Source organism: Penicillium roqueforti (genome assembly GCF_015533775.1).
Source record: "Penicillium roqueforti strain LCP96 04111 chromosome Unknown scaffold_02, whole genome shotgun sequence".
Taxonomy (NCBI): domain Eukaryota; kingdom Fungi; phylum Ascomycota; class Eurotiomycetes; order Eurotiales; family Aspergillaceae; genus Penicillium; species Penicillium roqueforti.
Window position 1 is genome coordinate 276,320 of NW_024067566.1, and position 18,071 is coordinate 294,390.

The following is an 18,071-nucleotide window of genomic DNA, read 5'->3' on the forward strand; positions in this document are numbered from 1 at the left end:
GCTCCGAAGTTATTTAGCTCTATCTGATGAGTTCAATAGAGGCGTTTTGTGGCTGTACAAGCCCTGCGCATCACCTGGGCGGACAAGATAAACACCATTAGAGTAAGACGTAGTATAGTTAATCCGAGTATTATCCGGGGCACTAGGAAATGAAGGGGCCACACCGGTGTTCCATGTTGAGGAGATCAGATTCGGCTTGTATTGATCTATTGGTGATCAATTGAGGTCTTGGATGTATGGAGTATATACACATTAAGCATTAGCCAATGTCGATGTCCTTGGCATAGCCTCATAGGAACATATGGAGTATAGAAAGAAAAGAAGAAAAAGAAAAAACGGAAAAGAGAAAACCCCTGCCTTACATGAGCGATACACATCAATACGCCTGGACGGCGGTAATAAAACCCAAATACAGCCACTCGTACGTTACCCACCAGGCCACTTTCCGGTTCAGGGGCAGCCCGTCGCTGATTGGCTGACGAGATAGCGGGTTCCTCTATCTTGAGCTGCGCTACTCGCCTGGTCCCCCCAAGGCGTGTCTTACCCTCACCTTGCTTGGTGCAGTCGGCCTCGCATGGGGGAGTATCAACAAATAGATGAAAAAGGCGAATGATGAACAGAGCAGAATAAACACAGATCCAAACCGAGACAAAAACAATGGCCAAAAAACAGGGTGTTCTAAATTAAGACTCAGGGGCGAGATGCGGAGATGAAGTACCTGTACAATACAACAAGTCTCCTGTATAATATTGGCCGCTAGTCCGCTATTCTAGAACTCAACTCTTCTCTCCTTCTCCTCTTCTCTTTCTCTCTTTATCCGACATTCATTCCCTTTTGGCTGCTGGCCGCCGCTCTTTTCGAGGACCCCCCGTCCTACACACTCTTTTTTTACATTGACTTTATATTGCTTGTGACACTCTTTTTTACCAGCTATTCCGTGATTTTGCAATTGTGTGGCCCCCATTTTAAATGACGAGCATTAATCTCGACCGGCTATCGCCTTTTTAAACGTGTTGACCGGTCTTCACGTTCCCAAGTCGGGTCTATTCCTATAGACCAGACTACACCAACCATGTCTCATGCCGGCCACGCCCGCCTGGCGATGCGGAATCACGTTCGTCGGGATGTCATCCCTTCACATCGATTGCCATTCCTGGTCCCCACTACCTCCTCGATACCTACCAAGCTTTCATCCATCGTGGCTAGATCCGAATCAGCTGAGCCGACTTCAGGAGTAAAGCCTACCAGCGACCTGACCACGACGGTCTTGCCGGTTGTGCTCGGTGCTGGTATCCCTATTTTGTGCGCTATTATTATCCTCATTGTGCTGCACCGGAGACATGTCAAGAAACTTATGCGGGAAGATGCAATGGATAAACATAAATCTCTCGATTTTGGAATGGATACAGTGGGGCCTGCCACCAGCAGGAAAGGAATGCCCCAGATGTCAGAACCCACTCATACCAAAGGATTGTCTCTTGATGTCGGTCCATATCTGTTGCCTCCGGGCCTGGAAGGTTCCCCGGATTCGCTACGCTCCTTGTCAATAGACGATGACAAGTACCGTCCGGCTACTGCTTCTATTCGGTCGTACCCCAGAAACTCCCGATTCGAGGGTTCTGATGACGGCAATTCAGGTCTTCTCCAAAATGCACAGAGGATGTCTCGTTCATCCCCGCCGCTGTATCCCCCCAGTTCCCCGAACCCGCGCAATGACCGCCTGGGGCAAGTCCCCGGAGTGACACGTCCGCCTGCTGCACAGCAACCCGGCATGGCCAAGGGAAGTCCCAATGCCAGCCGGATTCCCACGCCAGATCCCCTGCCCCATCTGGATGCCTCCTCGGGTCTAGACTTTGGACTGGGCGATACATACGGCAATTCCTATAGCGCTCCGCATGAAGATCGCCCGAACTTCCCGCTGCCCGATTCTTCGCAACCACGAGCATTGACCCATGATCAGGGTCTTGCACCACAGCTTCCTCGTATTTCCCTGCCGGCCAGTGATGTTAGTGACTATGGTGATGACAAGTCGCAATACAATGTTCCTTCGGTCAACATTCATGGCGCAGAAGATGTCACGCATAGTGCCCCAAGCCACGATAACCAACATCCAGAACTTCCAGAGGACCCTCCTAATCTGGATACGCCATATGATAGACACCGCGATACCCGCCGGATGACTCTCGGTTTGCGCCCGTTGCCCCCAGAGGACCCCTCCGACAACCCAGAACAGCGTGCCAATCGGATTCGTTCGTTCTACAAGGAGTACTTCGATGAGAGCAAGGGTCCGGAGGCCACATACTCTGAGGACTTCGGGCCGGAGTTCTACGAGGATGGTAATCATGGGGCTGGCTTCATATACGACCCAACCACTGGCGACTACTACGATGCCGCTCATGCCGCTCCATTCGCTGAGCCGATCACCCGTCGCGCGATGACACCACCGCCTCGAGCACCTCCCCGCTTCCAAGGAGCCGCCGCTCGGCACCAGGCCACCAACTCTGCGGGCCAAAATGGCATGCCCAGCCCACGCGCCTTCTCGTCTGCCTCTGGCCGTATGCCCCCACGCGGTCCCAAGAAAGCAATTCCCCCTCCCTCACCGCTACACATCCTTCCTACTCCTCACATGTTGACGGACGACTCCCTCTTGACTGCCATGGAATTCGCGCCGGCCAATGGAATCAAAGAACGCCGCGCGGGTCGCCCTGAGACCCCCAGCGGTGGCTTACGCCCGTACCAGCCCGGCCCGCGTGCGCACACCCCACTGGCCTCTGCGTTCGACGAGCTCATCGTGATGCCCAGCCCGCACGCCCTGCGCAAGTCCGGTACGTTCACCAATCTGGACTTTGTGCCCCCGCCTCGCTTCAAGAACGAGAGTGGTACCGGCAGCGATGCCGGTAGTATCCGCAGTGCTCGGTCTGCAGTCTCTGCTACCCTCCAGCAAAATATCCGCGCGGGCACGTACCGTGTCAGTCGTCTGCCTGCGGAAGCCGTCGGCACCAAGGATGACATGATGGCCAGTCTGCGTCCGAAGTGGGACATGAACAACGCATAAGGAAGCGGCGGTACCGCTTTCCACTGTGATGACTTTGTTGTCTTGGTATAAGAGCACGTGATGATTTGATTTGATTTTTTTTTGTTCATCTGGGTCCCCCGGTGCTTGAGCTTTTGGGGGGGTGATGGAGCGCCCCTTTTTATATTCATTACTCCATTCTCCTTTTTTTGTCTGGACATCTACTATCAATGGCGTAAATAGACGATGGTTGGATTCTGATCAATTTGAAATTTCTTTCTTCGGTCTGGGGTGTATATATGTGTATAGTTCTAGAACATTAATGTGCTCAGATCTGGAGTATAACATACAACATACGAATCCGCTTCGATTCGTCCGAGGGCACTGTGTCCACAATTATGCGTCCGACTACGTACAACGGGAAGTCGCGCGAGTTGGCAGAAATCGGGCCGAGCGCTAATCCACCAAGTCAGGGGCTAGATGGGAGAGATCACAGCATTTTATTTACGGGGCCTAATAGAATCGTATTTAACGGGCTAGCCACAGAAAACAAGATTATCCACGCCGATCGTCTTTTTTCTTTTTCCCTTCTCGTCCTAGTAGACAGAAGATGTGTACAATATAGTTACATGTCAGTATAGTATTGTTCAACACCGTTGAAGAAGTGGAGATAATCAGAGTCAGTGGCAACTGAGTACATTGTGCATCATGACTCTTTTATACAACATACCACACACGCCCTCAGTGGAAGATTCTTCCGTCCCCATAACCTTGGGATTCGGTCCTTGCTTCAGGGCTTATACCCACGGGTACGCTCATCTCGGTTGGAGGTTTCGGTACCGAAGAATCAATACGTCCACGGCTGGTAGTAAATATTGGCAAATAGGTATTATTCTGGGATTTCTGTTGTGAATATTAGAGGCATGAAAGGTGTTAGAGGTATAATAGAGTCTCACAGAGTACACACAGTACCACGGAGGATTATTCTATAGCACCAGAGACTCCATATGGTCAGGGGCTCACATGGCCGCATCAAGGGATTGCCAGAAACAGCATCGTGTTTGGGATGTAACTGCAACTCGACTGTAGCATAACCAGATTTAACGATCATGCTGTTTCTACTTCGATTCAGCAGAGCACAAGTATCTATTAATACAACTAGGAATGCGGATACGCCGCAATCGTAAGAAATCTAACAAATCTCCACTTCCCACTTCAATCTCACTCTCCCACACCACTTTTCTCCTCCCATGGCTGCTAGATTCGGCCTCGAGAGACTGTGAGTATTCGTTCTTCTCTCTTTTCCATCCTTCATCTTCATTTTCCTTTCTCTTCTTTTTTTTCTATTCCCGTCCGTTCGTGAGATATCGTCGGTTTTCCCCTGAAGACTCCGACCATAGCCTCAAGTCTCTCCTTACGCGTTCAAATCGCAGTCTCTCATTAAACCAGTCTATTAACTCGGATTCAATTCGTGATCCCTCAGTCACATTCAGTCCGAAATTCTTTCCGCACCCGGAAGTGTCCACAATCTCTCAAAACTCGCCGAACGGTCTCCCGGCTCAGGATCGCTTCGATCTTTACCACCGCCAACTCAATCTCACCGTTGATTATCATTGACCAGTATTGCTATTGAGATGGCGACTTCAGTATCCAAGGGCGCTGCCGCTGTCGCTACAGCCATCGGTTCTACCGCCGCGGACACCGCTGTACAGACTTCGGCGGCTGCTGAGACAACCAGTGAGACATCTGCCGCTCAACCCACGACCTCTTCAGCCGATCCGACGACTTCGGCTGTCGAAACGACAACTTCGTCCACGGCTGCTCCCACCACTTCGACTGAACCCACCACTAGTACTACGAGCAGTACTACGAGCACGACTAGTAGCACGTCCACGCCGGAGCCGACTACGTCGACTCCCGAGCCTACCACGTCGACCACTACGTCGACCCCGGATCCCACCACGTCGACCACCCAGCCTGTGACTACTTCGTCCACTTCGACTACTTCTTCCACTTCTTCTACCACAACCGCCCCGACCACCTCCATAGCTCCCGAGACGACAACGTTCTCATCCACACAGGGAACTACCGTAGTTATTATCACGTCCACTCAATTAGCGCCCACCGCCGATACCACGTCTATCACCTCTTCCAGCGCAACCGACTCGGCCGCGCTCTCTACCTCCACCGCAGCAGCTAGCTCCGGTGGTCTTTCTCCCAGCGGCACAATCGCTGTCGCAGTCGTGGTCCCGGTTGTCTCGGTGGCATTGATCATCCTGGCCCTACTCTTCTTCTGGCGTAAGCGTAAGGCGAACAAGGCGGCCGAGGAGGAGCGCCGCAAGGAAGTAGAGGAGTACGGATTCAACCCCAACAACCCGAACAACGACCCAACCCTTCCCGGTATGGCAGGCACGGTGGTGCCCAAGGACAACGAATCCTCCGGCTACCGCGGCTGGGGAACTACTTCTGCCGGGCGCAAGGCGTCCACCAACCTCTCCAGTGGAATGGGTGGCCTGGCCATGTCGGAAGGCAGCAGCCCGGGCTACCACCACGGCGCAACACCTAGCGATGGCACTGTGCAATATTCCGATGGAACCCGGCCCGACTCTGGAGAGATCGTCGAACCTCTCGGTGTGCTAGGCGCCGCCCCAGTGGCTGCCAACAACCGGAATAATGGCGATATCCACCGCGGCCCCTCCAACGCATCTTCCGCGTACTCCGCAGCCAACCGATCCGACGCATCGGAAGAAAGTCACATGTCCGCTGTCCACCCCTCAGCTGGCTACTACGGTGAGAACCCGTACTACGGCGACATCAACACGCACGGGGCATACGGCGGGGACGACTACCAGCCTGTGATCCGTGACGTCCAAGCACGCCGCAATACCCGCATTGAAAACCCGGGCGTCTATCCACGACAGGGCAATGCCGGTATCGCGCAGAACTTCTGATGGGTCGACTGATTCGGATTTCCTATACTCTTTGATCTCCAAAAAGCTCGGCATTCCATTTGGCATTCCATTTTTTGTGTGCTTGTTTTGATTTTTGATTTTTTTTTAACCTTGCACAATACCACACGCTCTTTCTCTCTCACCCACCGCCGACTTCATTCGTTTTATCGGGTCTCTCATGTTCCAATTCCCGGCGCGATGGACCTTCACTTCATGTCACTATTGTCCCTCTACACTTTTATTTTCTTTTCCCCTCTTTCTGTCCCCCTTAATCGGCCTGTCGGGCTTTGATTTGGTTTGGTCATTTGTTTGATATATCCCGCGCATCTGGTCTCAGCTGCATAGCTTGTTTTTTCGTTTTCTGTTAACACCCGGTTTTATGTCTGTGTTGATTTGTTGTTTTATTGTGGAGCTGCATCTTGTACATTTCCTGCTGCGTGTGGAGTTTTCCATGCACCTGGACATACTCGAGATTTGCAATGATACCTTGGGTATCCTGGATTTAGTCCCAGTTCCCTTGTCTGAAATGAACGGTTTACCATGAGTTCTGGTATAGTTACTCGGAGAGTGCCGGCAGAATCGTAAAAGAACAGCGAATAATCAGCTAACTTTTACTAAATACACCCTAAACAGCCCGACCGAGTCAAATGGACTCTAATTATGGCTAATTAGAGTAGTCATTACTAAAAATTATGCATATAATAAACGTACTCGGTCCCCTTCCGTTGCAGTGGTCACCAGTAGGTTCACAACGTGCCTCCGCTGTTCGCGGTGATTGGCGCTGGATGATTCACACAGCTCTCCACTCCCCGGCTTAATTGCACCTCGCAGCTTTTCCCTTCTCTCGCGAGACTCGAACTATAGAGAATCTCCTAACACGTTCTCGTCCCTGGGCCCTGTACTTGTCCGTCGGTCTGCCCCGCTATCTCTCTATCGCCCTCTATCTCTATTACCGCTTCTACCTTAGACCCTCTGCGCTCCCTCAATCCTTAGCATCTAATCCCAGTTCCTTCATCATATATGGGCGAAAACCCATCGCAACGCAACGTCACACATTTTATCGACTTGTGTCACTCTCTTACCTGTCCCACTATTATTTCCTTCCCCACTGTGATAACCCATTAACTGCCCCTCTTGCCTCCGAAGCCGAACCAGCTTTGGTTCGTGTCCTTGTCCTCCCACCCTCTCTTACTTTTTTTTCCCTTCCCCAATCCCAATCCCAATTGTTTCCTTTCCTTTGCATTCTACTCTACCTCGCATAGTCAACCAGCTCCGATTCTTACAGCTCTCGGCTCCGTTTCGCTGAGCTTGCGCTACGGTTGCGATCTCGGTCTCCAGAGCTCGGGAGAGCTAAAGCTCTCTCCGAGAGTGTGCACACAACATGTACGTATGCCTGGCAGCTCCTGTTGCCGGTTGAAACATTCCTCGAGCTACTGCTGATACGCCTTGATTGCATAGGAAGTTCGGCAAGCAGATCCAGCGCAGGCAGCTAGATCTTCCTGAATATGCCGCCAGCTTTGTTAACTACAAGGCGCTGAAGAAGGTTGGTTGAACGTCCTGTCTGCTTGCGGGAATATGGATCTGAGCAGGACTAATTCCTATACAGTTGATCAAGCAACTCAGTGCTACCCCGACTATCCCGGCACAGAGAACAGCCGAGGAGATTGCTAGAGCTAATGCCGACCCCCAAGGCGCGTTGCGCGCGAATAAGGAGGTTTTCTTCTTCCGTTTGGTAGGTTTGGGATACTTTCCTGTATGGATGGTATGTACTTACTATGATGTAGGAACGAGAGATTGAGAAGGTCAACACTTTCTACCTCCAGAAAGAATCAGAGGTATGGCCATTTATTATATATCCAGTGCACAGTCACCCCCCTCTGGAGGCTCATCCGATCCCTTTTAGTTTTCCCTGCGCCTACGGACGTTGGTCGACAAGAAGCGGGTCACTCAATCCCGGGCGATCTCGAATTCTAAAGCTCCGTCGAATTTCGCGGCTATGTTTGAAGGCTTCCAGCAATTCGATGGCGACCTGAATAAACTGCAGCAGTTCGTTGAGATCAACGAGACGGCCATGTCTAAAATCCTCAAGAAGTGGGACAAAACCTCCAAGTCTCGTATGAAGGAGCTGTATCTACATCGGGCTGTGGAAGTGCAACCATGCTTCAATCGGGAAGTTCTTCGAGACCTCGCTGACAGAGCTACTACCGCGCGACTGGAATTGGAGGCTTGGGCCGAGGGCGAGAACATTCAATATGACGCATCACGTCCATTGGACCGTACCGCACCCTTAGGCTCTGAAGAGGATGAAATGGACAACCAGGTCTTGCAGTCTGCCTCCGCTGGAAATCTGCAAAACCTACGTGAATGGCTGGCCAGGTTACAGCAGTTGCCGGACGCCCGTGAGCGCGCAACCCGTACGTTCCTGACCGCCATCAACGGGTTCTCGGATGATGTGCTCGCTCTGCTACTGGAGAGTCAACTGGTTGACATACACGCCGAGGACGACATCAACGAACGAAACTGCCTTCACGAAGCCGCCATCTCGGGCCGATTATTTGTCTTCCACGCCGGTCTCCGCGCAGGCGTTGATTTCGCCCGCGCCGATGTCTATGGTCGAATCCCTCTCCACTACGCATGCATGCACGGCCGCGTGGATATGGTGCGACATCTTCTCGCAGCCGGTCCGCAAACCGTCGACATTATGGACCATGACAACTTCACCCCTCTAATCCACAGCATTGTAAAGGGCCAGCTGGAATGCGCCGAGCAGGTTCTGCTTAGCAATGCCCGCGTCGACCCGGAGCCCGAGTCGCCTCTTCTGACCGGAATGGATAATCGTCCTTTGAAGGGTCCGGATCATATTCCTTTGAATCTCGCCTGCCAACACGGCTCTCTGCCTATCGCGAAGATGCTTCTTGAGCGAAATGCGCAGTTGCTGCCGGATGCAGAGGGTCTCTACCCGCAGCATATGGTTGCACGTGCCTCACAATCGCCAGACCTACTACTACTGCTAAAGGAGCACGGTGCTGATCTCGACCAGAAAGACAAGCTTTATCAGTGGACTCCGCTGTTCCACGCAGCTAGCGAAGGCTGCGTCCCCTGCCTACGTACCCTCCTCGAGTGCGGGGTTGATGCCCAGGTTGTAGATGAAAAGGGCCTCTCGTCTATGTACTATGCTGCCTGGGAAGGACATCTAGAGTGCATGCTCCTTCTCTGGGCCCAGCCCTCCAAGAAAAAACCCGCGCTGGGACCTCTTGATATTCTCAATGGCGTGCGGATGCATGAACCTGGTCTGGGCGACCCGCTGTCTGTGACTGCGAGCGTCTCTGAATTGGAAATGACAGATGGTATCCCGGACCTTGAATTGCCTCCCCCCATTATCCCTCTCCGCCGCTATGGTCACAACTTCCTCGACAAGAAAGTATTTGTGCAACTTCTGTTCGATCAAGGAAATGTCGGGTCTGTCATCTTTGATCAGGCGGGCCGTCATCCTGCCGCTCGTATGACCATCTCTTCCAAGCTGTCAGATCTCATCCCTCGTACTATCATGCTACCCATCCAGGAAGAGACACGCACAATATCGTTCCACGTGGATAACCTAGACACCTTTGCCGTGGACTTTGAGATCTTCCCTACCTTCGGTTCAAAGGTGATTGCAAAGAGTGTCGCCCTGCCAGACATCTTCCGCGCCGAGTCGTCCAGCACTGGCTCATGCTGTCTGCCTCTATTCGACCCCCGGCTGCGTACAATCGGCCAGCTGCGCTTCAAGTTCCAAGTGATCAAGCCATACCCCGGCGATCCCCTGGAGATCACCCACTTTGCTACATACTGGAAGGCCACCAGTGCTCTTGATTCAGATCATAATGGACTGGTGACTGGTTCCAGTTTGTCGGGAGATTACGTCCAGCTCTTCGTACAACTGACCCGGGACCGCGTGGCAGTCCTTTACCCGCAATTTACAATCAACCACCATGGAATCGACATTGCAATCTCTCATTTGACGTTTGCCCAGTTCCAGACCATTGGCGGAGAGCGCGGTTTCAACCCTAGCGAGATCCTCGAGTTCTTGAAAGAATCAGCGACGGTTGACATAGCGCAGACCCATCGACTCTTGGCGACGTCGTTCTTATCGTTACGCGATGTCTTGCGCTACATCCCTATTGACTTGAATGTCAACATCTCCCTCATTTACCCATCCGCCGCGGAGGAGAAGAAGCTCGACCTGACTTCTTTGGCGGACGTCAACAGCTTTGCCGATGCTATCCTGACTGATGTCTTCGACCACGCCCGTGTGGCCCGTGAAAAGAATCCCGAGTTCATGCGTTCCGTGGTATTCACCTCATACAACCCGAACATTTGCAGTGCTCTCAACTGGAAACAACCCAACTGTGAGTCTCCTAATACAGTCCAATTTGTGTGATACTAACTCTGTGACTAGATCCCGTCCTTCTCTGCAACGATCTCGGTCAAATCCGGGACCTGGCTGGGAACGTCAACTCGATGCCCCTTGTCAACAGCAGTGGACGAGCTTCGATGTCGATTAAGGAGTCTGCTCGTATTGCCCAGAGCAACAACTTCATGGGCCTGATTTGCAGATCAAGCCTTCTGGTATGTTTGTCCTATTTCCCGCCTCTTTTTTCTCTGCTGACCAATTAGAATGTCGTCCCCGCGCTCGTCGAGACTATCAAGGAGCTTGGCCTCGTGCTTGTGGCCGATACCTCTGATGAGGTCACTTCGAATCGATTCGAAGAACTACCCGCTCCTGATACTATGGGCGTTGCCGAATGGGCTTACCGCATGCCCGACGGTGTTAACGGTGTGATGAGAGGCAACGGCATTCTGAGATTTAACGATATGATCGATATGTGATCCGATTTACCTCTACGCACCTTTTACATACGATACGTCGAAATTTAATTTCTCAACGAAGATTACGAGCTTTAGTAGCCGCCAGAATTGCTTTTTTTTTTTTCCTATCTTACTCTTGGCTATTTATTTCACAGCAGAGATGGTCCCGCGCGTGCGACCTTCTCTTTATTGCGTTCTAGGCTTGTTCATTTCCTAGTCATCTTGGGCGCTGAAGATAGGGCTGGCGTTTTTATCTGGGTTTGGCTTTGTCGACTACATGTAGTGAGATCGTCTAGAGAGCAAGAGCAAGAGCATTTGAGAGTTTTGAAGGCAAAGAAAAACTGCCGTATTAGAGAGCTGAATGGCTAATAATGTACAATGGACCGAATCCCAGGCCCTATTATCTCCCGCTATGCTACTTACTTACTGTATAATCAATCACATCCCCTTCACTTCACTTCACGTACTCTTAGGCTTTCTCTTCCCAATATCCCATCCCCACCTCCGCAGCGTCTTCACAACCTTGGGCGTGACAGCCGCCGTCAAAGGCACGCGAATGAAGATAAAGCTCTTGTGAATCGCATAAGCGAAAACCAACTGCGTCCAGATACCTGCGTGAACACAAACCATCAGTCAGAACATCACTCTCATCACTCAAACCTCAAAGCCCTAAACCAAAACAGAAACAAACTTACTAGCTTCCTCCTGATTCCGCTCCTCAGCCTGAGCAAGCTGTCCCTGCCCATCCTCCTCCTCCGACCCCTTCGTCTTCGGAAACACACTCTTAACTTTATCCTTCACATACCCAATAACAACATGCTCATAGTACCCAATACGATCAACACCAAGCAACCGCACAGCCGCAAAACAAAATGGGAAATCCAGCGCCGACAGGCCAAGATACACGCCCAGCGCAGCCCATCCGTACTCGCGCGAGAGAGACTTCAGACGCTGGGATAGTGAAGGTTTCGGTTTAGTTTTGCCGCCGCCTCTGGACCCAGTTCCATTTCCAGGTCCAGAGTCAGATCCAGAGCTAGAGTTCTTGCCATCACCAGCAGACCCGGAGTTGAATCGGCGCTGCTTGGGCTTGGGCTGGAATGAGCTCGGTGTCGGTGTCGGGCGGGTGCGCGTCGAGAAGCGCGCTGTTACTTGTGCTCCGTGCGCGTGCGGGAAGATCGTGCTCCGGCGTGCGAGGGATGGACGAATTGAGGGGTTGAGGTGGAGCTGGAGATGTGAAGCTAAGCTTGGGGATGATTTGAGCATCGAGCTAGGGCGCGAGATCCATTTTGCGAGGAGGGTTGGGCGGACGGACATGGTCGGATGGGTTTTGGTAGCCCCGTTGGTTTTGGTGAGGGTGTTGTGTGCTTCCGGGAGCGAATTGGGGTTGAGAATGGAGCGGTCATGGAACGCTGGATGGGAGGGTTTTTTTGTGTTTCTCGGCGTTTTCGGCTTCCGGTCCGATCGGGCTTGCGGCTCTGTATGCCGGAGTTAGGGATTAAGGCGGGTTGGTGGTTGTAGATAGGATGGGATATTGTAGATGGGTGTTAGGATTTCTATCGACTTTTTTCTTTTTGTTAAAAGACCTTGGTATTAGCTAACTATGTCTTAACGCGTGGGGAGATTGCCAGCTTGGATTTGTATACTTCAGGGCGGCGTGCATATCGCTGACTAAGCCCAACACCAAAAACTTCCCGAGTTTCTCAGCCACGACGAGCACCTCAATACTCAAACCCCTCCCAATATCAAACCCACCATGTCGCCGCGCTTAGGAGGGCTACTTCAGCTCTCGCCCGTATGGACGAGCTCATTGATCACGCCCCGGATCCCCATGCGGTCATTCGGAATCCGATCTCTCAACCCGCCCAAGCCCAGTCGGTTCAACATCGGGCCCGGACTACCAGTCCTCGAGTCGACGTCGACAGCGGCTCTCCTCCGCAAGGCCTATTCCCTGCCCCTCCGCACCGGCGCCATCGGCATCAAGAAGGGCATGACGGCCATCTACGATCCGGAGTCTGGAAAGCGCATCCCCTGCACTGTCCTGCAGCTGGATCGTGTGGAGGTGCTCTCCCACAAGACCCGCGAGCGACACGGGTACTATGCGGTGCAGGTCGGTGCCGGCTGGAAGCACCCGAATAACGTGACCAAGGCTATGCTGGGTCATTTCTCGGTTAATGGGCTCTCGCCGAAGCGCCATATCTTTGAGTTCCGCGTCAAGGACGAGGCAGGCCTTCTCCCTGTTGGGCAGAGTATTGAGGCTGGTTGGTTCCAGGAGGGCCAGTTTGTGGATGCTCGCTCTAATACCAAGGGTAAGGGCTTTGCGGGTGTCATGAAGAGACATGGGTTCCATGGTCAGGATCGCAGTCACGGTGTTAGTTTGACGCATCGTTCGATGGGTTCTTCGGGTCCTGGTCAGGGCGGTGGTTCCCGTGTTTACCCCGGAAAGAAGATGGCTGGAAACATGGGAAATAATCAGAACACTGTGCAGAACTTGAAGATTCTCAAGGTGGATTCTGAGAATGGTATCGTGGTTGTCAGCGGTATGTGATTAGAGATGCTCTGACCTCTCGAAGTCAATTTTGCTAACTTATATTTTTCAGGCGCCGTCAGTGGTCCTAAGGGCTGTGTTGTGAGAATCCAGGATGCCGTCAAGAAGCCATGGCCGGAAGTGCCACAGGCAAAGTCGGCTGAACCTGCCACGGAACCTGCTACTGCTTAATTGGAGATTTTTCTTAGTTCTGACCATGTACTATTACACCATACGCGCGATATTGTTTGACTTGAGCGGCGTTTGTATATGATACAAAAATGATATCCTTTCTTTTTTCTCTTAGCCATTGAGAAAAAACCAGTGGCTTCGCCAAGTTGATAACGCAACAAATGGTCCCATAAAGAATGACCCTAAACGCCCGAGCCAATGCACTGCTGTATCTGTACACTCTCTCCCCGATATTCGCCCCGATCTTCAGTTCTTCCGGAAGGGATCGCTATCACTGTCAAGCAATTGAACCACCTTTCCATCCTCAGTCTCCAGACTCCATTCCTCAGTACGGAACTAGAAGAGAAAACAAAACAAATCAGCACTTATCACAACCATAAAAAAAATAAATCAAAAACTCACATAGCTCATACGATCCGGCCGAATGCTTCGGAACCTCATCTTGCCCTGGGACTTAGTCCCCTTAACCCAAAACGAGATATTAATGCGCCCATGCAATTGATTCATCTCGCCACTAATCCACGGAATCTGCTGCGCAAAGTAGATCTCGTCGCCGAGGATCTCACGAGCCCGCGGCGACGTCCGCAGCGCATACAGCGTGCTGTTCACGATGCTCGACGACGACTTCTGGTAATTGAAGATGCCCAGCATGCCCGCTCCAGTCGTAAGGATGAAGATCGGGAGTGTATACAGCCACTTCCGGCCAGGCTTCGGGTTCGGGAGCTCGCGGTCTGCACGGCGTTCTAGCAGTGGGCCGGCGTTCGGGCCTGGCGCGGCGATCATTGTGCGGCGGCTGGCTGGCTTGGGGCGGGCGGTTTGCCGGGCGAGCGCGGCGCGCCGCGTGAATGCTCGGGAGAAGAACATTGTGGTGTTTTGGAGGGTTTGTTTGGTTGTTTTGTCGGGCTGGTTGGGGTTGGGGGGTGGAGAGGTTGCGGAAGAAAATAGTGTTCAAACAAGACAAACAGATCGGACGGTTTCGACGTCACTGCACCGCCAACGGATGAGATTACAACGCTGCTTTGAGATTTAGAGAAATGGCTGCGGTGAGATTGCGCAAGGCGTTTCGGTACCCTGAGGAATCGGAGGGCGAACGAGAGGAGTTGGATGAAGAGGAACAGGAACGCGTCATCGAGCAGCTGCAGAGCCAGAATGATGCTCGGAATGCCCAGTACAGTGTACATATCTTTCTTTCTTCTATATTCGAGAATCCACGCTGAACATGTTTCCAGGTGATCTTCACTGCACTTCCACTGCTGGCTGCGACAGTATTTGTGCCTTCGGTGCTGTCAGCTTCCAGTCAGGCTGAACGATTGTTCTCGCTCCTCGGTCTAGTCTCGTTGTTGACAACGGCGTATATCATGAAACGCTCTCCTCTCCAGCCTGATCGCAAAGGCAAGAAACCTATGACATTCCACACCGAACGTATTGCTCGGATCCATGGGACTCTGGTACCTGGCAATAGTGCGCTTTGCTTGTTGCTGGCTTTGGTCTCTCTTTCTACAGGATCATCTTATGCGATCCGACCAGTACTGTACTTGATTCCTGGAGGTAAGTCTGCTCTTTCTTCGCTGGGGTATCTACTCTGACCTTGTACAGCCATGCTCGTAGTGATTCTACTCGCTCGAAAGGTCATGCTCTCTGTTGACCTTGCATCCCTCAAGGATCTACAGTACGAGTATAAAGGTGCCTAGCCAGAAATTCAATCCAACTTGAATACATATATGTTCACTATTAGTACAGCCAGATTTTTTTTAAACCATGTTGTCGCAGAAGAGATAAACCCTTCGGGGAATCACAAATAATACATCCGATTTCCTTAATCAAACACCATTTTGCAAATATTCAGTGTTCATATCCCACTTTTAATCCTTCTGTATCATCTTGCGCATGTAATCTCTGTTGTATGCTCAAATCCGGAAAATACAGCAACGTTCATGGCCGTTTCAAGTGCTTACGGTCTCAACAGAGTCCTGGATCACCAACGATGGGTCAACGGGGATTCCCCCGTAGTCCTCATAAAGGACCAGTAGATTCTCATCGTCCTCGTTCTCATCGTTTCCGTCCCCATTCGGTACCGGCTGGTCGAATGGGCTGGACTCGAAGCTGAAGCCCTGGTCCTCGAGGGTCTTATGTCGTTCCAGTTCGGCTTCCTCAGCTTCCTTCTGGCGTTTTTGGATGCGTCCATGAACATCATCACCAAATTTCTTCAACCACCAAAGATTCGATTTCCGGAAATCCACCAAGGTCTCGATACTGCGGGGATCGGCAACCTTACTAGTGTCATGGCCCAGAATGGTACAGTTAGGCTCATACGGTTTCATCGAAGGGTCACGCTGGCAAGCAGCGCAACTGCATTCTTTACGACATTTTGGACAGAGCCAGTGATGTTTTTCCATCGCCTCCTGTGGGGAGATTTCAAACGCGCGGAACAAACTGCCGTAACAGTAACGCTGGTCACAGTTTGAGCATGGAGCGAGTTTCCAGCTAACTTCAAAATGAAGACAAACGTGACAGCGGCCGACGTCATTTGATTTTGCCAGGAGAGACTGCCGCAATTTGCGGCGCTTTTTAGATCGATTTTCGTCTTCACTATCAGCGTCTTTTGTGATTTTTGCCACGGGGTTGGGCTTTTTAGGGTCATTCCAAGGGCGGCGCACCAGTTGCTCCTGGCAGATCTCCGCCACAGACTTTTTGCCTGCCTGACCTCGGGCGACAAGGAAAGTGGGAAACTGAACCTTGAAATCCTTGTTGTTCTCATCAGAGGAAAATATCAACCGTCGCCATGTTTCATAACGCTCGGTCAAGTGCTTCCATGTAAATTGTTCCATCCACTGAAGGTTCGAAACACAGCCACAGCTTCTACCCATAACGTAGCAATCCATGCAGACATCATAAGGATCTTCTTCGCCGCCGAGAGCGTAGGCACAGCCAGAACAGGTAAGAAACCTGTTAAATATATTGCACCGGCAGAATGAGCAGGTGACATTGCTTTGAAACTCGTGGTACTCGACATTCTTCTCTGGGTTTTTTTGTGAGAATGACTCAGACAACAAAATATTCTTGTACATGCTGAATAGCCGCTTAAAGTCGTCCCACAGTTGAATCACCACCGGGTGGTCGATATTTTTTGCCTGCCGCAACAGTTTGGAATATCGTTCGAGAGTGAAGTAAACAATGGCTTTATTCTTATATTGCTCATCGCGGCAGACCATCCGCGCATGCGGTAAAGCTTCACGCAGAGCCAGCTCGAGGGTGTCAACGATAGTGCGATTCCAGGCAACTTTCATTGTCCGAGTGCCACGGTTCCAAACCTGGTGTGCAGCGAGAGGAGGTACAAGAATAAGATCCCCGGGTTTTTGTTCCACCACCCAGGTCTTGAATGGTGCAATCTTCCATGCATGCAAAGGAGCAAAGAAATCCTCGATGTCAATATCGTGCCCTAGAACAGACATCCAGTATTCGGAAACAATCCGCCGATCTTTGGTCTCTGTCATGAGCCATATTGAAGAACCCGGTTCCGTTGGCTTGCCGTATTCTGGAGACCCGTCGGACGCGTCGACCATTATATTGTGACCGAGACTGGCACACATCTCCTGGTGTGCTGGTGTGTAAGTACCCTCATGGCCAATGTAGCACATCAGGTTCTCCGCACGCATGTTTGGGGGCAGACTGCTCATCAAATCGCCCGCTGGGGCGATGAGGTCGCCTTGGGGGGTCCTAGGGATTTCAGCCAGATTCGTCTTTCCCGACGCAGGGCCTTCAAAGGCTTTGGGTGCTTCGTTGAGGTAAAACAATGAAGGAGGTAACAGTTTCTCAAGGTAAGCGTGCCACTCAGGAGGGCAGTCGATGTCCTTGAGGTAGAGCCGTTGGACTACTTTGTCTGCGTAGTTGTGGACAGTTATCTGCCGCGTGAGAAGTGGTAGGTTTTCAAGGTAATGGCCCATACTGAAGTTCTGGGTCCTCTTTTTTACCAGATCTCGAACCTCCTCAACTAAGAGAGGTTGCAGTTAGAATCAACCAACGAAGGTTGAGAAGACTCAAGAGCGTGAGCTTACCTTTCTTCGCATATTTTTCTCGGAGCCATTTTTCTGAGAAAATCTGCTTATCAAGATGTTTATCAAATCCTCTGATGACCAGTGGTTTTCCGCTCAGGACAACTTGGAACAGGACAAGCTTCTCAAAGTCTGCGAGCGGAAATTCATCGATAGAGTCACAGGTAATATTCATCGCAAACTCGAAATTAGGGGTAGATTCAACAACCTCACGAATGTCGAGAAGAGGCGATAGGGGCTCGAAAGCCAGGCGGGTTCGATGTGCCGGCATGGCGAGCGCAAAGCCCCAGAGGGGGCAAGATATCGACGTCTAGTTGATGTTTGTAATCGGCGCGAGGCTCACAGGGACCGCTTCATGATTTGAGGGGGGGGGGGTTTTGGTATTAAAAGACGAATTATAGGATGGCCACGGGTTGTAATCATTAAATCGTTGGCTGATTAGCGCTTGTATGGGTGGTTTCTGTTGTTGGGGGGGGGCGGCTGTGTGAGGT

At 51.6% G+C, this 18,071-nt stretch overlaps 7 protein-coding genes across 7 annotated transcripts; 4 read left to right on the forward strand and 3 right to left on the reverse strand.

The window, feature by feature from the left end:
* Positions 1-1,072: 1,072 nt before the first annotated feature.
* Positions 1,073-3,055, forward strand: LCP9604111_1552 (uncharacterized protein; the record flags this gene model as incomplete). The annotated part of the gene is made up of 1 exon (XM_039068931.1): positions 1,073-3,055. One exon carries the CDS (start codon positions 1,073-1,075, stop codon positions 3,053-3,055), a length of 1,983 nt encoding a protein of 660 aa, XP_038931679.1.
* A 1,592-nt stretch (positions 3,056-4,647) lies between these two features.
* LCP9604111_1553 (uncharacterized protein) lies at positions 4,648-5,964 on the forward strand (the record flags this gene model as incomplete). The annotated part of the gene is made up of 1 exon (XM_039068932.1): positions 4,648-5,964. One exon carries the CDS (start codon positions 4,648-4,650, stop codon positions 5,962-5,964), a length of 1,317 nt encoding a protein of 438 aa, XP_038931680.1.
* Positions 5,965-11,271: 5,307 nt separating this feature from the next.
* Positions 11,272-12,126, reverse strand: LCP9604111_1554 (FAM210 family protein; the record flags this gene model as incomplete). The annotated part of the gene is made up of 2 exons (XM_039068933.1): positions 11,272-11,423; positions 11,508-12,126. The coding sequence occupies 2 exons, from the start codon at positions 12,124-12,126 to the stop codon at positions 11,272-11,274; spliced, it is 771 nt and encodes a 256-aa protein (XP_038931681.1).
* A 439-nt stretch (positions 12,127-12,565) lies between these two features.
* On the forward strand, positions 12,566-13,528 carry LCP9604111_1555 (mitochondrial 54S ribosomal protein uL3m; the record flags this gene model as incomplete). The annotated part of the gene is made up of 2 exons (XM_039068934.1): positions 12,566-13,349; positions 13,410-13,528. 2 exons carry the CDS (start codon positions 12,566-12,568, stop codon positions 13,526-13,528), a joined length of 903 nt encoding a protein of 300 aa, XP_038931682.1.
* Positions 13,529-13,774: 246 nt separating this feature from the next.
* Positions 13,775-14,392, reverse strand: LCP9604111_1556 (cytochrome c oxidase assembly factor 1 family protein; the record flags this gene model as incomplete). Its single annotated transcript, XM_039068935.1, has 2 exons — positions 13,775-13,864; positions 13,931-14,392. The coding sequence occupies 2 exons, from the start codon at positions 14,390-14,392 to the stop codon at positions 13,775-13,777; spliced, it is 552 nt and encodes a 183-aa protein (XP_038931683.1).
* Positions 14,393-14,562: 170 nt separating this feature from the next.
* Positions 14,563-15,219, forward strand: LCP9604111_1557 (uncharacterized protein; the record flags this gene model as incomplete). The annotated part of the gene is made up of 3 exons (XM_039068936.1): positions 14,563-14,703; positions 14,758-15,076; positions 15,125-15,219. The coding sequence occupies 3 exons, from the start codon at positions 14,563-14,565 to the stop codon at positions 15,217-15,219; spliced, it is 555 nt and encodes a 184-aa protein (XP_038931684.1).
* A 252-nt stretch (positions 15,220-15,471) lies between these two features.
* On the reverse strand, positions 15,472-17,851 carry LCP9604111_1558 (putative JmjC domain protein; the record flags this gene model as incomplete). Its single annotated transcript, XM_039068937.1, has 2 exons — positions 15,472-17,519; positions 17,584-17,851. 2 exons carry the CDS (start codon positions 17,849-17,851, stop codon positions 15,472-15,474), a joined length of 2,316 nt encoding a protein of 771 aa, XP_038931685.1.
* Positions 17,852-18,071: the final 220 nt, after the last annotated feature.